Source organism: Lampetra fluviatilis, chromosome 20 (assembly GCF_964198595.1).
Source record: "Lampetra fluviatilis chromosome 20, kcLamFluv1.1, whole genome shotgun sequence".
Taxonomy (NCBI): Eukaryota; Metazoa; Chordata; class Hyperoartia; order Petromyzontiformes; family Petromyzontidae; genus Lampetra; species Lampetra fluviatilis.
Window position 1 is genome coordinate 232,038 of NC_136294.1, and position 20,769 is coordinate 252,806.

The 20,769-nt window shown below is 57.7% G+C and overlaps 1 protein-coding gene across 2 annotated transcripts in view; it reads right to left on the reverse strand.

Annotated features, from left to right (window-relative positions):
- Window positions 1–867: 867 nt before the first annotated feature.
- The window catches only part of LOC144937782 (choline transporter-like protein 2), a 34,784-nt gene continuing 14,882 nt past the window's right edge, over window positions 868–20,769 (reverse strand). The window contains exons 4-23 of one of the 2 annotated variants that reach the window (XM_078865230.1): window positions 19,986–20,070; window positions 19,370–19,454; window positions 19,089–19,202; window positions 12,885–12,951; window positions 11,837–11,960; window positions 11,200–11,283; window positions 9,786–9,898; window positions 9,473–9,607; window positions 9,184–9,283; window positions 8,840–8,932; window positions 8,527–8,635; window positions 7,655–7,759; window positions 7,228–7,385; window positions 6,957–7,051; window positions 6,293–6,396; window positions 5,973–6,046; window positions 5,423–5,493; window positions 5,233–5,318; window positions 4,044–4,128; window positions 868–2,735 (exon numbers count right to left, since the gene is read on the reverse strand). In XM_078865230.1, coding sequence (XP_078721356.1) covers window positions 2,635–2,735; window positions 4,044–4,128; window positions 5,233–5,318; window positions 5,423–5,493; window positions 5,973–6,046; window positions 6,293–6,396; window positions 6,957–7,051; window positions 7,228–7,385; window positions 7,655–7,759; window positions 8,527–8,635; window positions 8,840–8,932; window positions 9,184–9,283; window positions 9,473–9,607; window positions 9,786–9,898; window positions 11,200–11,283; window positions 11,837–11,960; window positions 12,885–12,951; window positions 19,089–19,202; window positions 19,370–19,454; window positions 19,986–20,070 — 1,988 coding nt within the window. In that variant the 3' untranslated portion in view covers window positions 868–2,634. Of the gene's footprint in view, window positions 3,221–4,043; window positions 4,129–5,232; window positions 5,319–5,422; window positions 5,494–5,972; window positions 6,047–6,292; window positions 6,397–6,956; window positions 7,052–7,227; window positions 7,386–7,654; window positions 7,760–8,526; window positions 8,636–8,839; window positions 8,933–9,183; window positions 9,284–9,472; window positions 9,608–9,785; window positions 9,899–11,199; window positions 11,284–11,836; window positions 11,961–12,884; window positions 12,952–19,088; window positions 19,203–19,369; window positions 19,455–19,985; window positions 20,071–20,769 lie in introns of both variants that reach the window. The other variant, XM_078865229.1, reaches the window with a different exon arrangement.

The window sequence follows — 20,769 nt, forward strand, 5'->3', positions numbered from 1 at the left end:
AGCGCAGTATCTTTAAGCCCCCAGGTTTAAGATGATCGCCGCCCTGCGCATTCACAAGGCGACCGCCCGAGGACGCCGAGGTGCACGTGGCAAGGGCACAGCGCCGTGCACACGTCAGATACAGCTCCAATGTAACACGGAGGGGTTCGCGACCAATATCATTCTTAATAAATGTTTTTGGGTTGGATCACGTAAATACAAGTGTCGTTAACCCACCACAATTCGGGCAAAATCGACCGATGAAGCTGGTTGTAATCACCAGCGAAACCTCGGACTCGAATTGTAAATGTTGTGGGTTTACTCTCCAACACACAAGTGCTGAAGTAGTCACGAATTGGCGCGTGCTGTTCACGTGACAGACCTCACTATTGGGCTGTGTCGGGTCGTGGTGGGTGAACGACACATTTAAATTTACGCAATCTAACAAAAACTGTATTATAAATATATATATGCGAGTGTGTCATGTGTTTCCTGTGTGTGTGTAATGAGTTTGTTTTACCCTAAAACACCCAGTACTGTATGCAGATTATCCGCAGGCTGGCGGTATGTGTGTATATATACGTGTGTGTCTGTGTGTGTGTGTGTGTCTGTGTGTGTATATATACGTGTGTGTCTGTGTGTGTGTGTGTGTCTGTGTGTGTATATATACGTGTGTGTCTGTGTGTGTGTGTCTGTGTGTGTATATATACGTGTGTGTCTGTGTGTGTGTGTGTCTGTGTGTGTATATATACGTGTGTGTCTGTGTGTGTGTGTGTGTGTCTGTGTGTGTATATATACGTGTGTGTCTGTGTGTGTGTGTGTGTGTCTGTGTGTGTATATATACGTGTGTGTCTGTGTGTGTGTGTGTGTCTGTGTGTGTATATATACGTGTGTGTCTGTGTGTCTGTGTGTGTGTCTGTGTGTGTATATATACGTGTGTGTCTGTGTGTCTGTGTGTGTGTGTATATATACGTGTGTGTCTGTGTGTCTGTGTGTGTGTACAGAGACACTACACACTTTACATCCACGCAAACCCGATCACGACGCTCGAAAATTAATAAACAGACACGGCCCTGGCACAAAAACGATGACAACCACATCCAGAAGAGAGAGCGGGGGGCTCCTTCTGGGTTTGGGGGGGAAGGCAGGGCAACCCCCCGACCCTGAACCCTCGCCCCAGACCTGATCTTATAACATTGGTCCCTCCCCCGACTCCGGACCTCCACCCTCTTACACGGGAGAGCCTCGTTGAGTCTCAAGGAGGAGGAGTGTGATGCTGCTACACTGGGAGTGTTTGGTATATTCATCAGTCACAACCGGAGCGTCCGTACAGCGCCGGCTCAAACTCTTCGGCAACTCGAAGAGCATTACAGCAGCACGCACCATCTCAAACACCCCCATTGGCAGCCCTCCTCCCTGTGTGGGACAAGGCGACTACAACACAAACTACTTGGTGATACTGCAATCCATCTCGATGGCCTCCCTGGGTTATGAAGAAGGGTCACTGCCTGAAATGTCGCCCGTATAGATTTTCCTTATAAGGCCACGGTGTTATTGGCGAACGAGTCGAGGTTTTTCCGCTAAGGGCGTTTGGCTCCACGTTGGAAGAAACCGGGGAACCCAGAGAAAACCCACAAATACAATAACACGGCCGCATAACGCTCTGCACAGATGGATTTAAGAATCCATTATATATGTAGTGGTGGTGTTGACGTGCGCCGACAGTGATGGATTACGGGGCGGCGCGGGGTGCGGGGTTGGGCACGCGTGTGGGCGTGGTGTGGACGCGCGCGCCGGGAGTGAGTGAGTACGGGGCGGCGCGGCGTAGGGGATGGTGCGCGCTGACACGAGGTGAGAAGAGGGGATCGTGGGCAGCGCGCAGTGATTGGTCAAAAGGGATGGGTGCTCTCAGCGACGTCCGCAGGATGGGCATAAAAGAGGACGCGCGGGAGCACTCGTGGTTGTTGTTAACCAGTTGAAGATTGAAGACGGAGTTGAAGAAGTAGTGGCCTGAGACCCCTAGTCCCGCTGTCCTTGTCAGGACCGGGGCCCTGTGTGGCTCGGAGGCGAGACTGTGGGACCCGTGGTCCGACGCCCATGTGGGTCGGGACTGTGGGACCCAGAGTCGAGACGGACATCCCGGCTGGGGGTGTTCCGAGAGGCTACGGGGCGTAAGAGCCCGTGTTGGTGTAGCCAGGAGAACCGTGTGGGTTAGGCTGGTGTTAGCCACCCGTGTAACCAAGTGGGTGTTGGTCACCCGAGTAACTATAGCTGGTGTTAGTCACCCGTGTAACTATAGTTGGTGAAATAAAAGAGTGTGCTACCCGTGAAGTCGTCTCCCGCCGAGTTACTACATTACATATACACTGCAGCAATGGACGATTGATTCTTGAACCACTGTGACCCTAATCCCAACCCTGACCCCGTCTCTAACCCTAGCCCTGGGGTGGCGGCAGCAGGTGGAGGGGGGCAGGTAGGCAAAGTGGTTTCCTGTTAAAATGAGCATTGAGACACTGGCGCTCACCTCTCGTTTACAACCTCGACATTCCATATTAATATGTCAACGTGATAGCCACTGTCGATTCGCCAGTGTTGACCGACTGGATCAAAAATCGAGGTAACTCCCTCCATACCCCCCACACAATCCCCCCCCCATCATTCGGCCACAATGTTCTTTTTGTTTAGGATCTTCATGAGCCCTTTGGACATGAAGTACGGCTTCTCCACCGAGCCATCGTTCTTCTCCAGGTCTTCCACTGCGGGAGGGACACGGACATGTGAGGGGTGGGTGGGGCCTTGGCTGGAGTTGAGTGCCACCCAGAGGAGTGGGGGGGGGGGGGGTCCCGGGGGGGGGGGTCCCCGAGCTCGGGGAGTCTGGGGGGCCGGTGGGCCTTGAGCTGGAGGGTGGCAGATCGGCGGGGCCCAATAAGGCAGATGGCCCCATAAGGCAGTGCACCCCGTAGGGATGGTGGGGGCCTTAGCCATAGAACGGTGCACCCCGTAGGGATGGTGACCCCCTAGCCAGAGCACGGTGCACCCCGTAGGGATGGTGGGGGCCTTTATTCGGAGGGACGGGAGGGCCCGGAGGGGCCCAGAGGGACGGGGGCCCCAGAGGGAGGGGTCCCTCAGTCGGAGGACTCCTGGGCGAGCGTGGCCCCCGGCTTCCCCAGCAGCTGCAGGAGGCCGGGGGACATGAGGTAGGGGCGCTCCAGAGAGCCGTCGTTCCGCTCCAGGTCCTCGCCTGGGGCGGTGGTGGTGGGGTGGTGGTGATGGTGATGGGTGGGTGGGTGAAGGTTGGGTGATGAAGGTGGCGATGGAGGTTGGCGATGTGGGGTATTTATGGAGGTGGTGGTGATGGGGAGGTGGTGATGGGGAGGTGGTGATGGGGAGGTGGTGATGGGAGCGTGTGTGCTTAACGGAAATATGAAAGTTGCCAATCACGCAGGACAGATGGAAATGAAGGAGAAGGTAGAGGAGGCGGAGGAGGAGGAGGGAGGAGAAGGGAGAAGAGAGGAGGAGAACCTCAGTGAGACCACAATCATCGTCCGCAGCAGCATGAACCCCATCAGCAGAAGGGTCACAGAGGAGTGGAGATCACAAGGGTACCGAACACAGGCAGATATGCATCATCTCCCAATGGCGATCCACTGCTGGATGGAGGCCTCCTCACACCACCGCCAGTGCTGCAGCTAACCATCTGCCCTCTATACCAACGATACTCAGCCACACGGCCGTCCTTCTGAGAGTCGATCTCATCGGCACGATTGGCTACGTACGGTGCGAAAGAAGTTCAACATCCGCAGCATTGGTTCAAGCAAACTCTGGGAAAGGTTTCGTCACGCGGTGTCTCACACGGCATTGCTTCCTTCACCAACCTACAATGAGCGGAGTGAAGCATGGTCAGCAAACCCCCAGGAGAGAGATGTCGATTGAGAGACGACGAAAGGAAGAAAAGATGGAAGCTCAAGAAATCCAGGACGCGCGTTTGTGCATGCGTATCCGAGTGTGTGCGCGCGTTGGCACGCGTGCGAGTGCGCGCCTGAGCGAGCGCGCCGTGTACTCACAGAAGCACAGGAAGAGCGTGTCCACACACATGCTGTAGACGCTGAAGAAGCCGTGGGCTACCATGTAGGAGCCCACCACCACCGTCTGGGTGGAAGCACGCACACACGCGCACGTGACACGGACACACGCGCATGTGACACGGACACACGCGCACGTGACACGGACACACACGCACGTGACACGGACACACACGCACGTGACACGGACACACGCGGACGTGACACGGACACACGCGCACGTGACACGGACACACGCACGTGACACGGACACACGCGCACGTGACACGGACACATGCGGACGTGACACGGACACACGCACGTGACACGGACACACGCGCACGTGACACGGACACACGCGCACGTGACACGGACACACACGCACGTGACACGGACACACGCGCACGTGACACGGACACACGCACGTGACACGGACACACACGCACGTGACACGGACACACACGCACGTGACATGGACACACGCGGACGTGACATGGACACACGCGGACGTGACACGGACACACGCGCACGTGACACGGACACACGCGGACGTGACACGGACACACGCGGACGTGACACGGACACACGCACGTGACACGGACACACGCGGACGTGACACGGACACACGCGGACGTGACACGGACACACGCGGACGTGACACGGACACACGCACGTGACACGGACACACGCGCACGTGACACGGACACACGCGGACGTGACACGGACACACACAAAGAACCCCCCCGTCTCGCCTTAACAGGCTGTTGGGGCAAGTGCTGTTAGTGAGCACCAACGCGGACCAATGCGGACCAACACGGCGCCCGAGGGGGTGGGTGGCCACGCACAGCCACCTGTCTGCCCAGCGGCACGACCGGCAGACACGCCGCCTCAATGAGTCGTAGTCGTCCGGCGCTCTGCTCGTTGTCGTGAGCGTCGCTCCTCCGCCCCCCGCTATCGTTGCAGGGCGACTGCCTCTAACCGCCCAGTGAGCCTCACGGCGCGTCTAGCCCGGCGCTGCCCAGGACACGGATACACCGACACGCACGTCCATTTCTGACGCACCCACCCAGAATCAAGAGAGGGTAGAGGCACTGGAACCCACCCCCACCGCTGGCCCCCTGACTGACGCACGTGACCCCCTTCCCCTCTGACGCTGCCTCCCCACGTGCCCCCTCATGCCCCTGCTCCTCACCAGGATGGGCACCCAGTAGTAGTTGAGCACCGGGTGAGTCGGGATGAAGGAGATGCGGCCGGAGAAGAAGAAGAACGCCAGCACGCCTGCCACACGTGGGGCACGGGATGAGGGGGGGGTGTTGTGACGGGGTGTTGTGACGGGGTGTTGTGACGGGGTGTTGTGACGGGGTGTTGGTGTTGTGTCTCACCCACTGCTCCAACCACCAGCAGCTTCCCCATCATCAGAAGAAAATCTGTCACCTTGTCTAGCACCACCACTCTGCAAGACATCATCATTACCACCACCATCATTATCACTACCATCACCACCGTCATCACCATCATCAACACCACCATTATCATCACCATCATCATCATTCACCACCATGATTACTATCATCTTCACCATCGTCAAGACCATCATTATCATCACCATCATCATTATTCACCACCATGATTACTATCATCTTCACCATCGTCAAGGCCACCATTATCACCACCATTATCATCATTCACCACCATGATTACTATCATCTTCACCATCGTCAAGGCCCCACCAAGGCCCAAGAGAACCCACTGGGATCCCACAGAGGCCCCAGTGAGACTCACGTGAGCCTGTCATGACCCCAGTGAGACTCAAAGAACCCGAGTGGGACCTATCGGACCTACAGGGCCCCATAGGAAGCACAGCTGGATGAACAGCGAGACTCGTGGGACCTCGGAGTAGGACCCCAGTGGGCCCCCGGCGGGCCCCCTCACCGCACGATGTTTCGCATGAGCAGGAAGAAGGCGTTCTTGGCCGAGACGCAGAAATTCTTCCCATAGATGGCGACCTGGGTCACACACGGGGTGGACACGCGGGGTGGATCATTGTGAGTGGGGGGGGGGGGTGACAGTGTGTGAAGGTGGACATGATGATAGTGGTGGACAGAAGTAGTGGTGGATGTGAAGAGGTGGATGGTGGAAGTGGTGGGCGTGAGGAGGTGGTGTGAAGGTTGGTAGTCATGTGTGGTGGAAGTGGTTGTGGTGGACGTGGTTGTGGTGGTTGTGGTGGATGTGGTGGTGGTGGTGGAGGTCACCATGATGTAGGCATTGCGGTTAAGAAACTTTATGAACTTCTCCAGACACCAGAAGCAGCACTTGAGGCAGCACATCACGAACCGGGCGCACTTGTTCTCTGACACTACTCGAGACACGCAGAGACACGCAGAGACACGCAGAGACACGTGGTTACACAGAGACACGCGGAGACATGCGGAGATACACACACAGAGACATGACGAGATACACAGAATAAAAGTTTGAATGAGTGTGTGAGTTTGTATGTGAGCGAGTGTGTAAGTGTGTATTTGAAAAAGCAAGTGTGTGTGTCAGTGAGTGAGTGTGCGAGTGTTGGCGAGTGTGCGAGTGTTGGCGAGTGCGTGAGTGAGCGCGTGAGTGAGCGCGTGAGTGAGCGCGTGAGTGAGCGAGTGTGCGAGCGCGTGAGTGAGTGAGTGCGTGAGTGAGCGTATGAGTGAGCGAGTGTGCGAGCGCGTGAGTGAGTGAGCGCGTGAGTGAGCGCGTGAGTGAGCGAGTGAGTGAGTGAGCGCGTGAGTGAGCGAGTGTGCGAGCGCGTGAGTGAGCGCGTGAGTGCGTGAGTGAGTGCGTGAGTGAGCGCGTGAGCGCGTGAGTGCGTGAGTGAGCGCGTGAGTGAGTGAGTGCGTGAGTGAGTGCGTGAGTGAGTGAGCGCGTGAGTGAGTCCACCTCTGAGCTTGTGGTCGATGTACTCCAGCATGACGCGGATGAGTTGGACGATGGCGAGGATGAGCGACCCGAATGCCAGCGAGCCCGTGTGGTGCCTACATCACCATCACCGGCAACACCGCCACGGTCGCTGCCAACATTACCACCAGCGCTGCCACCACTACCACCACTGCCATCACATTCGTGCTGTACGCGCGGAACGCGGCCAAGCCGGCTCGGCTCGAGTACACGGCACTGCCACGAGCAGCACGCTCGTGGCACTCGCTCTCACCGCAGCGTGCGTCCGAAGGAGGAGAAGACGGGGCAGGGGGGGATGTCTCCGGGCTTGCTGGGGGCCCAGTAGTAGGAGGCGAAGGCCCCCGCCAGGGTGCAGTGGCCCAGCGCAATCACGAAGTTCATGGCCCAGAAGAACGCAAATACGTTATACACCTGGGGGGGGGGGGGTCATCACCAGTGATAGCATGACAGGTGACACCATTATCATGATGCTCAATACAATCATCATGATTTTAAGCATTATCACCATGCTGTAATCATGTCACACTATCATCACCCCCACCATCATCACCAATCTCTCCATCATCATCATCATCATCGTTATTTTCACTATCACCATCACTGGCATCACATCACCACCACCATTATTAAAAGCCACTACGTAATCACCACCACCACGTCGCCATCTCGCCGAGCAGCACCTGCAGATTGAAGATGTTGCGGTGGTAGAGGTCCTCTCCGCCGAAGCTGGTGAAGATGCAGCTGGCGCTGGGACAAGCGGCGAAGGCGGCCGAGATGTTGAACGCCTGTGCCGAGACAGAAAGACGCCGCGGGCGTGACGCGACACGCGCACACGCTGCACCCGGAACGCAGCTAAGGCTGCGTGGAGCTCCAGCGCCCTCTGGTGGTCACCCCGTGGCCCAGCCCCGTCTCTCCCAGCCCCCGTCTCTCCCAGCCCCCATCTCTCCCAGGCCCCGTCTCCCCCAGCCCCCGTCTCTCCCAGGCCCCGTCTCTCCCAGCCCCCGTCTCCCCCAGCCCCGTCTCTCCCAGGGCCCCGTCTCTCCCAGCCCCCGTCTCTCCCAGCCCCGTCTCTCCAAGCCCCGTCTCTCCCAGCCCCGTCTTTCCCAGCCCCCGTCTCTCCCAGCCCCCGTCTCTCCCAGCCCCGTCTCTCCAAGCCCCGTCTCTCCCAGGCCCCGTCTCTCCCAGCCCCCGTCTCTCCCAGCCCCCGTCTCTCCCAGCCCCGTCTCTCCAAGCCCCGTCTCTCCCAGCCCCGTCTCTCCCAGCCCCCGTCTCCCCCAGCCCCGTCTCTCCCAGGGCCCCGTCTCTCCCAGCCCCCGTCTCTCCCAGCCCCGTCTCTCCAAGCCCCGTCTTTCCCAGCCCCCGTCTCTCCCAGCCCCCGTCTCTCCCAGCCCCCGTCTCTCCCAGCCCCCGTCTCCCCCAGCCCCGTCTCTCCCAGCCCCCGTCTCTCCCAGCCCCGTCTCTCCAAGCCCCGTCTCTCCCAGCCCCGTCTTTCCCAGCCCCCGTCTCTCCCAGCCCCGTCTCCCCCAGCCCCCGTCTCCCCCAGGGCCCGTGCCTCTGGGGAGCAGTGGGTCCCGTTGAGGGAGGCGCAGGCTTCTCCGCTGCTGTTGGGCCCCCCCGGCACCACCGCCTTGTACACGGCCACACCCGACGTGGCCAGGTAGCTGAGCGCGCGGGGTCAAGGGTCACACCGCGTGGATGCACGGCGGCGGCAGCAGCAAGTTGGTGGTGGTGGTGGCCGAGGAAGGGAAGATGTAGAGAAGGTGGATGAGCTTGAAGAGGTGGTGAGGATAAGAGCTGGATGACGACGTTGATGAGGCGCATGACGAAGTGGCCGATGAGGTGCATGATAACGAGGTAGAGGATACAGAGATGTGATGGCCCAGTAGCTGATGACGACGGCAAGCAGCACAAACGTGACGATGGGGAAGAGGAGCGACGACATCATGTGGCCAATCGCCCTGGGGGAGACACGGGGGTGTGGAGGGGGGGGGCGCAGACATTGGGGATAAATATCTGAACCAGTCCTGGGCCTCCCCTAGGTCGACTCAGCCTTAAACAAGCACCTCGTGCGGCGTGTAAACATTGCTACCCCCCCCCCCCTTGTGTGCGGTGCCGGCCTTCAAAGGTGCTACTCGCAAACGGCACTTGCGCGTGCGAGTCTGTCAAGGCTACACGGGGGGGGACGTTCGTCTTTGTTAGCGAGTCCTACTTGCTGCTCTCCTTGATGAGGGCTATGGCGATGAGGATCCTCTTCCTGAGGAACACCACCAGGAGCAGGATCACCACCTCCAGGATGCACAGCAGGATCACTGCGGGACACGGGGGGGGGGGGGTGTACACGTGATGAGGTGGACACAGGTGCGCCGTGTGTACAGGTGTCTGGTGTGTACACAGTTCAGCAACAACGTAGTTGAGTACACAGGTAAGGGGGGGGCAGGTGAGGGGGGTGAAGGTGAGGGGGGCAGGTGAGGGGGGGGGCAGGTGAGTGCGGGGCTCACTGATGGCCAGCCAGGTGTCCCGCACTTGCAAGTAGACCCGCAGGTCGGTCTGGAAGCCCAGGTCTGTGATCTTGTTATCCGCCCCAGGTCTCCCCTTCAGGTTCACACTGTACTCCCAGTAGCAGTGGTAGATGCCTGGTGGGGGGAGGGGGGACACGGGGGGGGTGGTTATGGGGAGGGGGGACACGGGGGGGGTGGTTATGGGGAGGGGGGACACGGGGGGGGTGGTTATGGGGAGGGGGGACACGGGGCATATGGAGGGTAGACACGGGCAAGACGCGGGGTGGGTGGTGGGGGGGGACGCGACGGGTACCGTATCCGACGATGGCGACGAGGGCGACGAGCATGACCCAGACGATGACTCCGGCCAGGAAGCGAAGCAGCACGAGGAAGAGCAGACTGAGCAGCAGCGCGAGGCCCAGACCGCTGCACAGACACCACAAAGATCCCCCAGGGAGCTTTAACAGACTGCTGGGGAAAGTGCAATTAGCGAGCACCTACAAAGGCCGGCACGGCACACGATGCGGTGGCGTGGACAAAGCCCGTCTCGCCCGAGTGCCGATGTTGGCACGCCGCACGAGGTGCTCGTGCGAGGCTGAGATGACCCAGCGGCAGGCTCAGGACAGATTCGGATAATCGTCGTCACCGATGTTGGCCTCGAGCGAGGACCGGTGCACCACCGCTCACTCTTGAACAAGAAAAAAAGATCCCCCTATAGCCTTGAACGGAGCATCTATGAAGTAATTATTTGAGGCTGGGTCGACCTAGAGGAAGGCCCAGGACCGGTTCAGATAATCGTCACTGGTGTTGGCTGTGAGCGGGAATCGAACCTGATACGCCAGGTTCATAGCCCAGCACGCTAACCGCTACACCACCGCTCCCCATTACACGCCCGCATGGACACGCACACACGGCAATGTATACACATCAACGTGTACACAATAATCCATACACACCCAAACATAGAAACCGCGATGTGCAATACAGCAATGAGTGCCTGCCAATGTTCACACCCCGACACACGCCCACTCATGGTTGGCCACGTACGGTGCAAAATAAGTTCAAGATACGTACGTATATTAGTTCATTGCGACGGGTTACCGTGGAAAGCCTCACCGAGTCTCAAGACTGCTTTTCAGGAGTGTCCTGTCAAGATATTGCTGCGGTGTGCAATACGAATTTGAGTAATTTGCAGTGAACTTTTAGCACTGGTATGCGGTTTGGCCAATACCAGTTCCACTGCGTGTGTGGGCTCAGCCATGGTAGGAAGTGGGAGACCCCGGAGGGAAGCCACGCGGAACAGGGGGCGAGAATTCAAACTCCACGCAGAAAGACACCCTAGTCGGGAGTCGAACCCAGGGATTTCTTGCCATGAGGCACGAGTGTCATCACCCTGCCACCAAATGGGTAAGGGAGTGGAGTGAGAGGGTGGCTGAGTCGGTGGGTGAGTGAGTGGGTGGGTGGGTGAATGGGTGGCTGAGTTGGTGGGTGGGTGAATGGGTGGGTGGGTGGGTGAGTGGGTGGGTGGGTGGGTGAGTGGGTGGATGGGTGAGTCGGTGGGTGGGTGAGTCGGTGGGTGGGTGGGTGGATGGGTGAGTCGGTGGGTGGGTGGGTGGGTGAGTGGGTGAGTGGGGAGGTAGGTGAGTGGGTATGTGAGTGAGTGAGTCGGCGAGTCGGTGAGTGTTCGGGTGAGTGGGTAGGTGAGGAGGAGGGCTCCGTGGACTCACATGAGGATCCAGTACCAGGATCGCGCAAAATCCTCAAATACTTTCATGCCCACCTGACGCGCGTCCATGAACTTAGAGATCCCCCTGAGGGGGAGGGGGGCAGGGTGGGGGGCACGAGAGAGTGAGGCAGCATTACACCCCAGCCCCCCAGTCCACTCACTGCTCTCACACACACACAGACCCTACAACACACACACCCTCCACACACACACCCTACACACACCCTCCACACACACACCCTACACACACCCTCCACACACACACCCTACACACACCCTCCACACACACACCCTACACACACACACCCTACAACACACACACACACCCTACACATAGAACAACCCCCTACACACACACACCCTACACACACAAACACCCATCGTAGGGATACCTGACCGCCTCCCCCCAAAGAGAAAACCACACAATCAACTTGGGGGGGGGGGCAGGGCCGGTTCAGAGAATCGTCGCCGGTGTTGGACGTGAGCGGGAATAGAACTCGGGTCTCCGAGTTTGTAGCGCAGAACACCAACCACGACCCTGCTGTCCCCAGCCTCTCACGCAGACACGCGGACCCCCCCCCCCGCGCCCCCCCCCCACGCCCCCCGGGCCCCCCCCCCACGCCCCCCGCGCCACGTACTTGGCCCCCCTCTGGATGTCGGTGGCGTTGAGCAGCTGTCCGTTGCCGTAGTTGATGGAGCGGTTGCCGGCGACGCTCACCTCGCTGCGCTCCGTCACGAGGCGCGGGAAGCAGCGGCCCTGGACTGGTGAGCGGGGAGCAGCAGCAGCAGCAGCACACGTGGTGAGCGGGGGGCGGTGAGCGGGGGGCGGTGAGCGGGGGGCGGTGAGCGGGGGGCGTTGAGAGGGGAGCGGTGAGCGGGGAGCGGTGAGCGGGGGGCGGTGAGCGGGGGGCGGTGAGCGGGGGGCGTTGAGAGGGGAGCGGTGAGCGGGGGGCGGTGAGCGGGGGGCGGTGAGCGGGGGGCGGTGAGCGGGGGGCGGTGAGCGGGGGGCGTTGAGAGGGGAGCGGTGAGCGGGGAGTGGTGAGCGAGGGGCGGTGAGCGGGGAGCGGTGAGCGGGGAGTGGTGAGCGAGGGGCGGTGAGCGGGGAGTGGTGAGCGGGGAGTGGTGAGCGAGGGGCGGCGAGCGGGGAGTGGTGAGCGGGGAGTGGTGAGCGAGGGGCGGCGAGCGGGGAGTGGTGAGCGGGGAGTGGTGAGCGAGGGGCGGCGAGCGGGGAGTGGTGAGCGGGGAGTGGTGAGCGAGAGGCGGTGAGCGGGGAGTGGTGAGCGGGGAGTGGTGAGCGAGGGGCGGCGAGCGGGGAATGGTGAGCGGGGAGTGGTGAGCGAGGGGCGGTGAGCGGGGAGTGGTGAGCGGGGAGTGGTGAGCGAGGGGCGGCGAGCGGGGAGTGGTGAGCGGGGAGGTGATGGGGGGGGACGAGTGTCGCTGTTTTCTTAGGTCGTGATGGTTATTTATGAGTGTAGATGAGTGGTGTTCACGAGTGTTGGTGAGTGTTGGTGAGTGTTGGTGAGTGCTGTGAGTGTTGTTGAGTGTTGGTGGGTGTTGTGAGTGTTGCGAGTGTTGGTGAGTGTTGTGAGTGTTGTGAGTGTTGGTGAGTGTTACGAGTGTTGTGAGTGTTGGTGGGTGTTGTGAGTGTTGCGAGTGTTGTGAGTGTTGTGAGTGTTGGTCACTCACAGGGCTGGCTCGGGAAGATGATGGACGGGCACTGCCTTTTGGCCAGGATGTCAGCGGGGCTCAGTGCCTACAACCACAACCACAGCCACAACCACAACCACAGCCATAGCTACAGCTACAACCACAGTCACAACCACAGCCTCAGCAGTGAGACAGTCACAACCACAGCCTCAGTAGTGAGACAGTCAAAACCACAGCCTCAGTAGTGAGACAGTCACAACCACAGCCTCAGTAGTGAGACAGTCACAACCACAACCTCAGTGAGACAGACACAACCACAGTCTCAGTAGTGAGACAGTCACAACCACAGCCTCAGTAGTGAGACAGTCACAACCACAGCCTCAGTAGTGAGACAGTCACAACCACAGCCTCAGTAGTGAGACAGTCACAACCACAGCCTCAGTAGTGAGACAGTCACAACCACAGCCTCAGTAGTGAGACAGTCACAACCACAGCCTCAGTGAGACAGTCACAACCACAGCCTCAGTAGTGAGACAGACACAACCACAGCCTCAGTGAGACAGTCACAACCACAGCCTCAGTAGTGAGACAGACACAACCACAGCCTCAGTGAGACAGACACAACCACAGCCTCAGTAGTGAGACAGTCACAACCACAACCTCAGTGAGACAGACACAACCACAGCCTCAGTAGTGAGACAGACACAACCACAGCCTCAGTAGTGAGACAGACACAACCACAGCCTCAGTGAGACAGTCACAACCACAGCCTCAGTAGTGAGACAGTCACAACCACAGCCTCAGTAGTGAGACAGACACAACCACAGCCTCAGTGAGACAGACACAACCACAGCCTCAGTGAGACAGACACAACCACAGCCTCAGTGAGACAGACACAACCACAGCCTCAGTGAGACAGACACAACCACAGCCTCAGTAGTGAGACAGACACAACCACAGCCTCAGTAGTGAGACAGACACAACCACAGCCTCAGTAGTGAGACAGACACAACCACAGCCTCAGTAGTGAGACAGACACAACCACAGCCTCAGTAGTGAGACAGACACAACCACAGCCTCAGTAGTGAGACAGACACAACCACAGCCTCAGTGAGACAGACACAACCACAGCCTCAGTAGTGAGACAGTCACAACCACAGCCTCAGTGAGACAGTCACAACCACAGCCTCAGTAGTGAGACAGACACAACCACAGCCTCAGTGAGACAGACACAACCACAGCCTCAGTGAGACAGACACAACCACAGCCTCAGTAGTGAGACAGACACAACCACAGCCTCAGTGAGACAGACACAACCACAGCCTCAGTAGTGAGACAGACACAACCACAGCCTCAGTGAGACAGACACAACCACAGCCTCAGTAGTGAGACAGTCACAACCACAGCCTCAGTAGTGAGACAGTCACAACCACAGCCTCAGTAGTGAGACAGTCACAACCACAGCCTCAGTAGTGAGACAGTCACAACCACAACCTCAGTAGTGAGACAGTCACAACCACAACCTCAGTAGTGAGACAGTCACAACCACAACCTCAGTAGTGAGACAGTCACAACCACAGCCTCAGTAGTGAGACAGTCACAACCACAGCCTCAGCAGTGAGACAGTCACAACCACAACCTCAGTAGTGAGACAGTCACAACCACAGCCTCAGCAGTGAGACAGTCACAACCACAGCCTCAGTAGTGAGACAGTCACAACCACAGCCTCAGCAGTGAGACAGTCACAACCACAGCCTCAGCAGTGAGACAGACACAACCACAGCCTCAGCAGTGAGACAGACACAACCACAGCCTCAGTAGTGAGACAGTCACAACCACAACCTCAGTAGTGAGACAGACACAACCACAGCCTCAGCAGTGAGACAGTCATAACCACAACCTCAGTAGTGAGACAGTCACAACCACAGCCTCAGCAGTGAGACAGTCACAACCACAGCCTCAGTAGTGAGACAGTCACAACCACAGCCTCAGTAGTGAGACAGTCACAACCACAGCCTCAGCAGTGAGACAGTCACAACCACAGCCTCAGCAGTGAGACAGACACAACCACAGCCTCAGCAGTGAGACAGACACAACCACAGCCTCAGTAGTGAGACAGTCACAACCACAACCTCAGCAGTGAGACAGACACAACCACAGCCTCAGTGAGACAGTCACAACCACAGCCTCAGCAGTGAGACAGACACAACCACAGCCTCAGTGAGACAGTCACAACCACAACCTCAGCAGTGAGACAGACACAACCACAGCCTCAGTGAGACAGTCACAACCACAGCCTCAGCAGTGAGACAGACACAACCACAGCCTCAGTGAGACAGTCACAACCACAGCCTCAGCAGTGAGACAGACACAACCACAGCCTCAGTAGTGAGACAGACACAACCACAGCCTCAGTGAGACAGTCACAACCACAACCTCAGCAGTGAGACAGACACAACCACAGCCTCAGTGAGACAGTCACAACCACAGCCTCAGCAGTGAGACAGACACAACCACAGCCTCAGTGAGACAGTCACAACCACAGCCTCAGTGAGACAGTCACAACCACAGCCTCAGTAGTGAGACAGACACAACCACAGCCTCAGTGAGACAGTCACAACCACAGCCTCAGTAGTGAGACAGACACAACCACAGCCTCAGTGAGACAGACACAACCACAGCCTCAGTAGTGAGACAGTCACAACCACAACCTCAGTGAGACAGACACAACCACAGCCTCAGTAGTGAGACAGACACAACCACAGCCTCAGTAGTGAGACAGACACAACCACAGCCTCAGTGAGACAGTCACAACCACAGCCTCAGTAGTGAGACAGACACAACCACAGCCTCAGTGAGACAGACACAACCACAGCCTCAGTGAGACAGACACAACCACAGCCTCAGTGAGACAGACACAACCACAGCCTCAGTGAGACAGACACAACCACAGCCTCAGTAGTGAGACAGACACAACCACAGCCTCAGTAGTGAGACAGACACAACCACAGCCTCAGTAGTGAGACAGACACAACCACAGCCTCAGTAGTGAGACAGACACAACCACAGCCTCAGTAGTGAGACAGACACAACCACAGCCTCAGTAGTGAGACAGACACAACCACAGCCTCAGTGAGACAGACACAACCACAGCCTCAGTAGTGAGACAGTCACAACCACAGCCTCAGTGAGACAGTCACAACCACAGCCTCAGTAGTGAGACAGACACAACCACAGCCTCAGTGAGACAGACACAACCACAGCCTCAGTAGTGAGACAGACACAACCACAGCCTCAGTGAGACAGACACAACCACAGCCTCAGTAGTGAGACAGACACAACCACAGCCTCAGTGAGACAGACACAACCACAGCCTCAGTAGTGAGACAGTCACAACCACAGCCTCAGTAGTGAGACAGTCACAACCACAGCCTCAGTAGTGAGACAGTCACAACCACAGCCTCAGTAGTGAGACAGTCACAACCACAACCTCAGTAGTGAGACAGTCACAACCACAACCTCAGTAGTGAGACAGTCACAACCACAACCTCAGTAGTGAGACAGTCACAACCACAGCCTCAGCAGTGAGACAGTCACAACCACAACCTCAGTGAGACAGACACAACCACAGCCTCAGTAGTGAGACAGACACAACCACAGCCTCAGTAGTGAGACAGACACAACCACAGCCTCAGTGAGACAGTCACAACCACAGCCTCAGTAGTGAGACAGTCACAACCACAGCCTCAGTAGTGAGACAGACACAACCACAGCCTCAGTGAGACAGACACAACCACAGCCTCAGTGAGACAGACACAACCACAGCCTCAGTGAGACAGACACAACCACAGCCTCAGTGAGACAGACACAACCACAGCCTCAGTAGTGAGACAGACACAACCACAGCCTCAGTAGTGAGACAGACACAACCACAGCCTCAGTAGTGAGACAGACACAACCACAGCCTCAGTAGTGAGACAGACACAACCACAGCCTCAGTAGTGAGACAGACACAACCACAGCCTCAGTAGTGAGACAGACACAACCACAGCCTCAGTGAGACAGACACAACCACAGCCTCAGTAGTGAGACAGTCACAACCACAGCCTCAGTGAGACAGTCACAACCACAGCCTCAGTAGTGAGACAGACACAACCACAGCCTCAGTGAGACAGACACAACCACAGCCTCAGTAGTGAGACAGACACAACCACAGCCTCAGTGAGACAGACACAACCACAGCCTCAGTAGTGAGACAGACACAACCACAGCCTCAGTGAGACAGACACAACCACAGCCTCAGTAGTGAGACAGTCACAACCACAGCCTCAGTAGTGAGACAGTCACAACCACAGCCTCAGTAGTGAGACAGTCACAACCACAGCCTCAGTAGTGAGACAGTCACAACCACAACCTCAGTAGTGAGACAGTCACAACCACAACCTCAGTAGTGAGACAGTCACAACCACAACCTCAGTAGTGAGACAGTCACAACCACAGCCTCAGCAGTGAGACAGTCACAACCACAACCTCAGTAGTGAGACAGTCACAACCACAGCCTCAGCAGTGAGACAGTCACAACCACAGCCTCAGTAGTGAGACAGTCACAACCACAGCCTCAGCAGTGAGACAGTCACAACCACATCCTCAGCAGTGAGACAGACACAACCACAGCCTCAGCAGTGAGACAGACACAACCACAGCCTCAGTAGTGAGACAGTCACAACCACAACCTCAGTAGTGAGACAGACACAACCACAGCCTCAGCAGTGAGACAGTCACAACCACAGCCTCAGTAGTGAGACAGTCACAACCACAGCCTCAGCAGTGAGACAGTCACAACCACAGCCTCAGTAGTGAGACAGTCACAACCACAGCCTCAGTAGTGAGACAGTCACAACCACAGCCTCAGCAGTGAGACAGTCACAACCACAGCCTCAGCAGTGAGACAGACACAACCACAGCCTCAGCAGTGAGACAGACACAACCACAGCCTCAGTAGTGAGACAGTCACAACCACAACCTCAGCAGTGAGACAGACACAACCACAGCCTCAGTGAGACAGTCACAACCACAGCCTCAGCAGTGAGACAGACACAACCACAGCCTCAGTGAGACAGTCACAACCACAACCTCAGCAGTGAGACAGACACAACCACAGCCTCAGTGAGACAGTCACAACCACAGCCTCAGCAGTGAGACAGACACAACCACAGCCTCAGTAGTGAGACAGACACAACCACAGCCTCAGTGAGACAGTCACAACCACAACCTCAGCAGTGAGACAGACACAACCACAGCCTCAGTGAGACAGTCACAACCACAGCCTCAGCAGTGAGACAGACACAACCACAGCCTCAGTGAGACAGTCACAACCACAGCCTCAGCAGTGAGACAGACACAACCACAGCCTCAGTAGTGAGACAGACACAACCACAGCCTCAGTGAGACAGACACAACCACAGCCTCAGTAGTGAGACAGACACAACCACAGCCTCAGTAGTGAGACAGACACAACCACAGCCTCAGTAGTGAGACAGACACAACCACAGCCTCAGTGAGACAGTCACAACCACAACCTCAGCAGTGAGACAGACACAACCACAGCCTCAGTAGTGAGACAGACACAACCACAGCCTCAGTAGTGAGACAGACACAACCACAGCCTCAGTAGTGAGACAGACACAACCACAGCCTCAGTAGTGAGACAGTCACAACCACAGCCTCAGTAGTGAGACAGACACAACCACAGCCTCAGCAGTGAGACAGTCACAACCACAGCCTCAGTAGTGAGACAGACACAACCACAGCCTCAGTAGTGAGACAGACACAACCACAGCCTCAGTAGTGAGACAGACACAACCACAGCCTCAGTAGTGAGACAGACACAAGCACAGCCTCAGTAGTGAGACAGACACAACCACAGCCTCAGTGAGACAGTCACAACCACAGCCTCAGTAGTGAGACAGACACAAGCACAGCCTCAGTAGTGAGACAGACACAACCACAGCCTCAGTGAGACAGTCACAACCACAGCCTCAGTAGTGAGACAGACACAAGCACAGCCTCAGTAGTGAGACAGACACAACCACAGCCTCAGAAGTGAGACAGACACAACCACAGCCTCAGTAGTGAGACAGACACAACCACAGCCTCAGTGAGACACAGCGTGAGCACGCCCCCCGCCCCCTGCCCCCCGCCCCCCGCCCCCCCCCGCCCCCCCCCCACGCCCTGGTCCCCCACCTGCCCCGCGGTGAAGCCCGGCACACAGAACTCGGCGTAGCTGCTCATGCCGCCGGGGGTGGCGACGGCGGCGAGGAGGCTGTCAAACTTCTCCGGGCAGCGCTTGACACAGATCTGGGGGGGGGGGGGGGGGGGAGGTTGAGGCGTTACAAATGTAAAACATCACCAACGCCGCTTCCGTGCGAGTGGGTGAGAGGCGCTGGCTGACAGCACTTGCCCCGACAATCTGTTAAGGCTATACGGGGGATTATTTTCGTCTCGTCTTTGTCTCGTGTGGGCACCTGTGTGGTGAGGCACTGCAGGTTGAGCAGGGTGGCGGGGCTGGCGCATTTCAGTATGTCGAAGTAAAACAGGTACGGCTTCTCCCTGCGACACACGTGCGCGCAAACACACACACACACACGCGCAGATAACGCACACACGTGCGCGCAGATAACGCACACACGTGCGCGCAAGACGCACGCAACATTCCGTTGGCACGCCGTGTCCAGACGGAGCACGCGGGGTCACGCGGGGTCACGCGGGGTCACGCCGACCCTCTAAGATCCCCTCGCGAGTGTCGCGTTGGGCCACGCTTGGGTCGACGCAGTTTCAAGCGAACTTCGTCGTAGATCTACTTGATAAATGCAGCGCGGTAAAAGCTCGGGACAGATGAATTTGTTTGGCTATCGGGTGATGGAGGATCACGACCACACAACTTGGCCAAATCGTGACGCGGCCTAACCCACGCGCCAGCCACGAACCAGCGGCGTCCACGCTGCGACGAGGCGCTCGGAGCGTGGCCACCGCCCCCCCTGCCCCCTGTCCCCTCTTACCAGAGGCCCCCCCCCCAGACAAATTTGGGGGCCGACCTGCCCTCGGCATAGGAACGTGTAGAGTGCCCTCCTTCGTACGTACGCGTTGGGGGAGCCCGGCTGTCCGCAGAAGTGGCCGTAGCTGTCGACGGGATGTATGACCTGGCGCGGGTCTCCGTGCACCCATGCTGCCGAGACACAAAGATCCCCCGTGGAGCAGCGAACAGACAACTGCTGGGGCAGGTGCTGTTAGCGAGCACCTGTTAAGGCCGGCATGGCACACAATGGCGTGTGTGGCAGCACCACGCCTGGCCGCCTTTGTCTCCCCAGTGCTGATATTTATACCCTGCATCAGGTACTCATTCAAGGCCGAGTCGGTCCTGGGGGCGCAGACCACGATACCACTGCTTCCTCCAGTTGTGCAGAGCGAGCGAGGGTGGGTGAGAGTGGTCTTTGCTTGTGTGTGGAGTCTGTGTGTTCTGCATGAGTTTCCTCCTCTGAGTTCTCCAGTTTCCTCCCATAGCTAAACAAACACAGAGTCGGAGTGGATATTGTGCCAAACCTCCCGGTGTTGAAACTTCCCTGAAAATCACTCGGCAACATCGCTCCCTACTGTGAAAACTTGGCAAACCCCTCTTGAAAATGAGTCTTGAGACTCAGTGAGCTTTACCTGGCTAAATAAATAAAATAATGAGGTATTTTATCACGTGAATACGCGCATGAACAATCTTATTGACACAGCAATGAGTAGGGCCGTCCATACTCACACCAGCATCTCCCCCTCCCCTCCCCCTCCCCTCCCCTCCCCTCCCCCTCCCCTCCCCCTCTCCCCTCCCCTCCCCTCCCTCTCCCCTCCCCTCCCCCTCCCCTCCCTCCCCTCCCCTCCC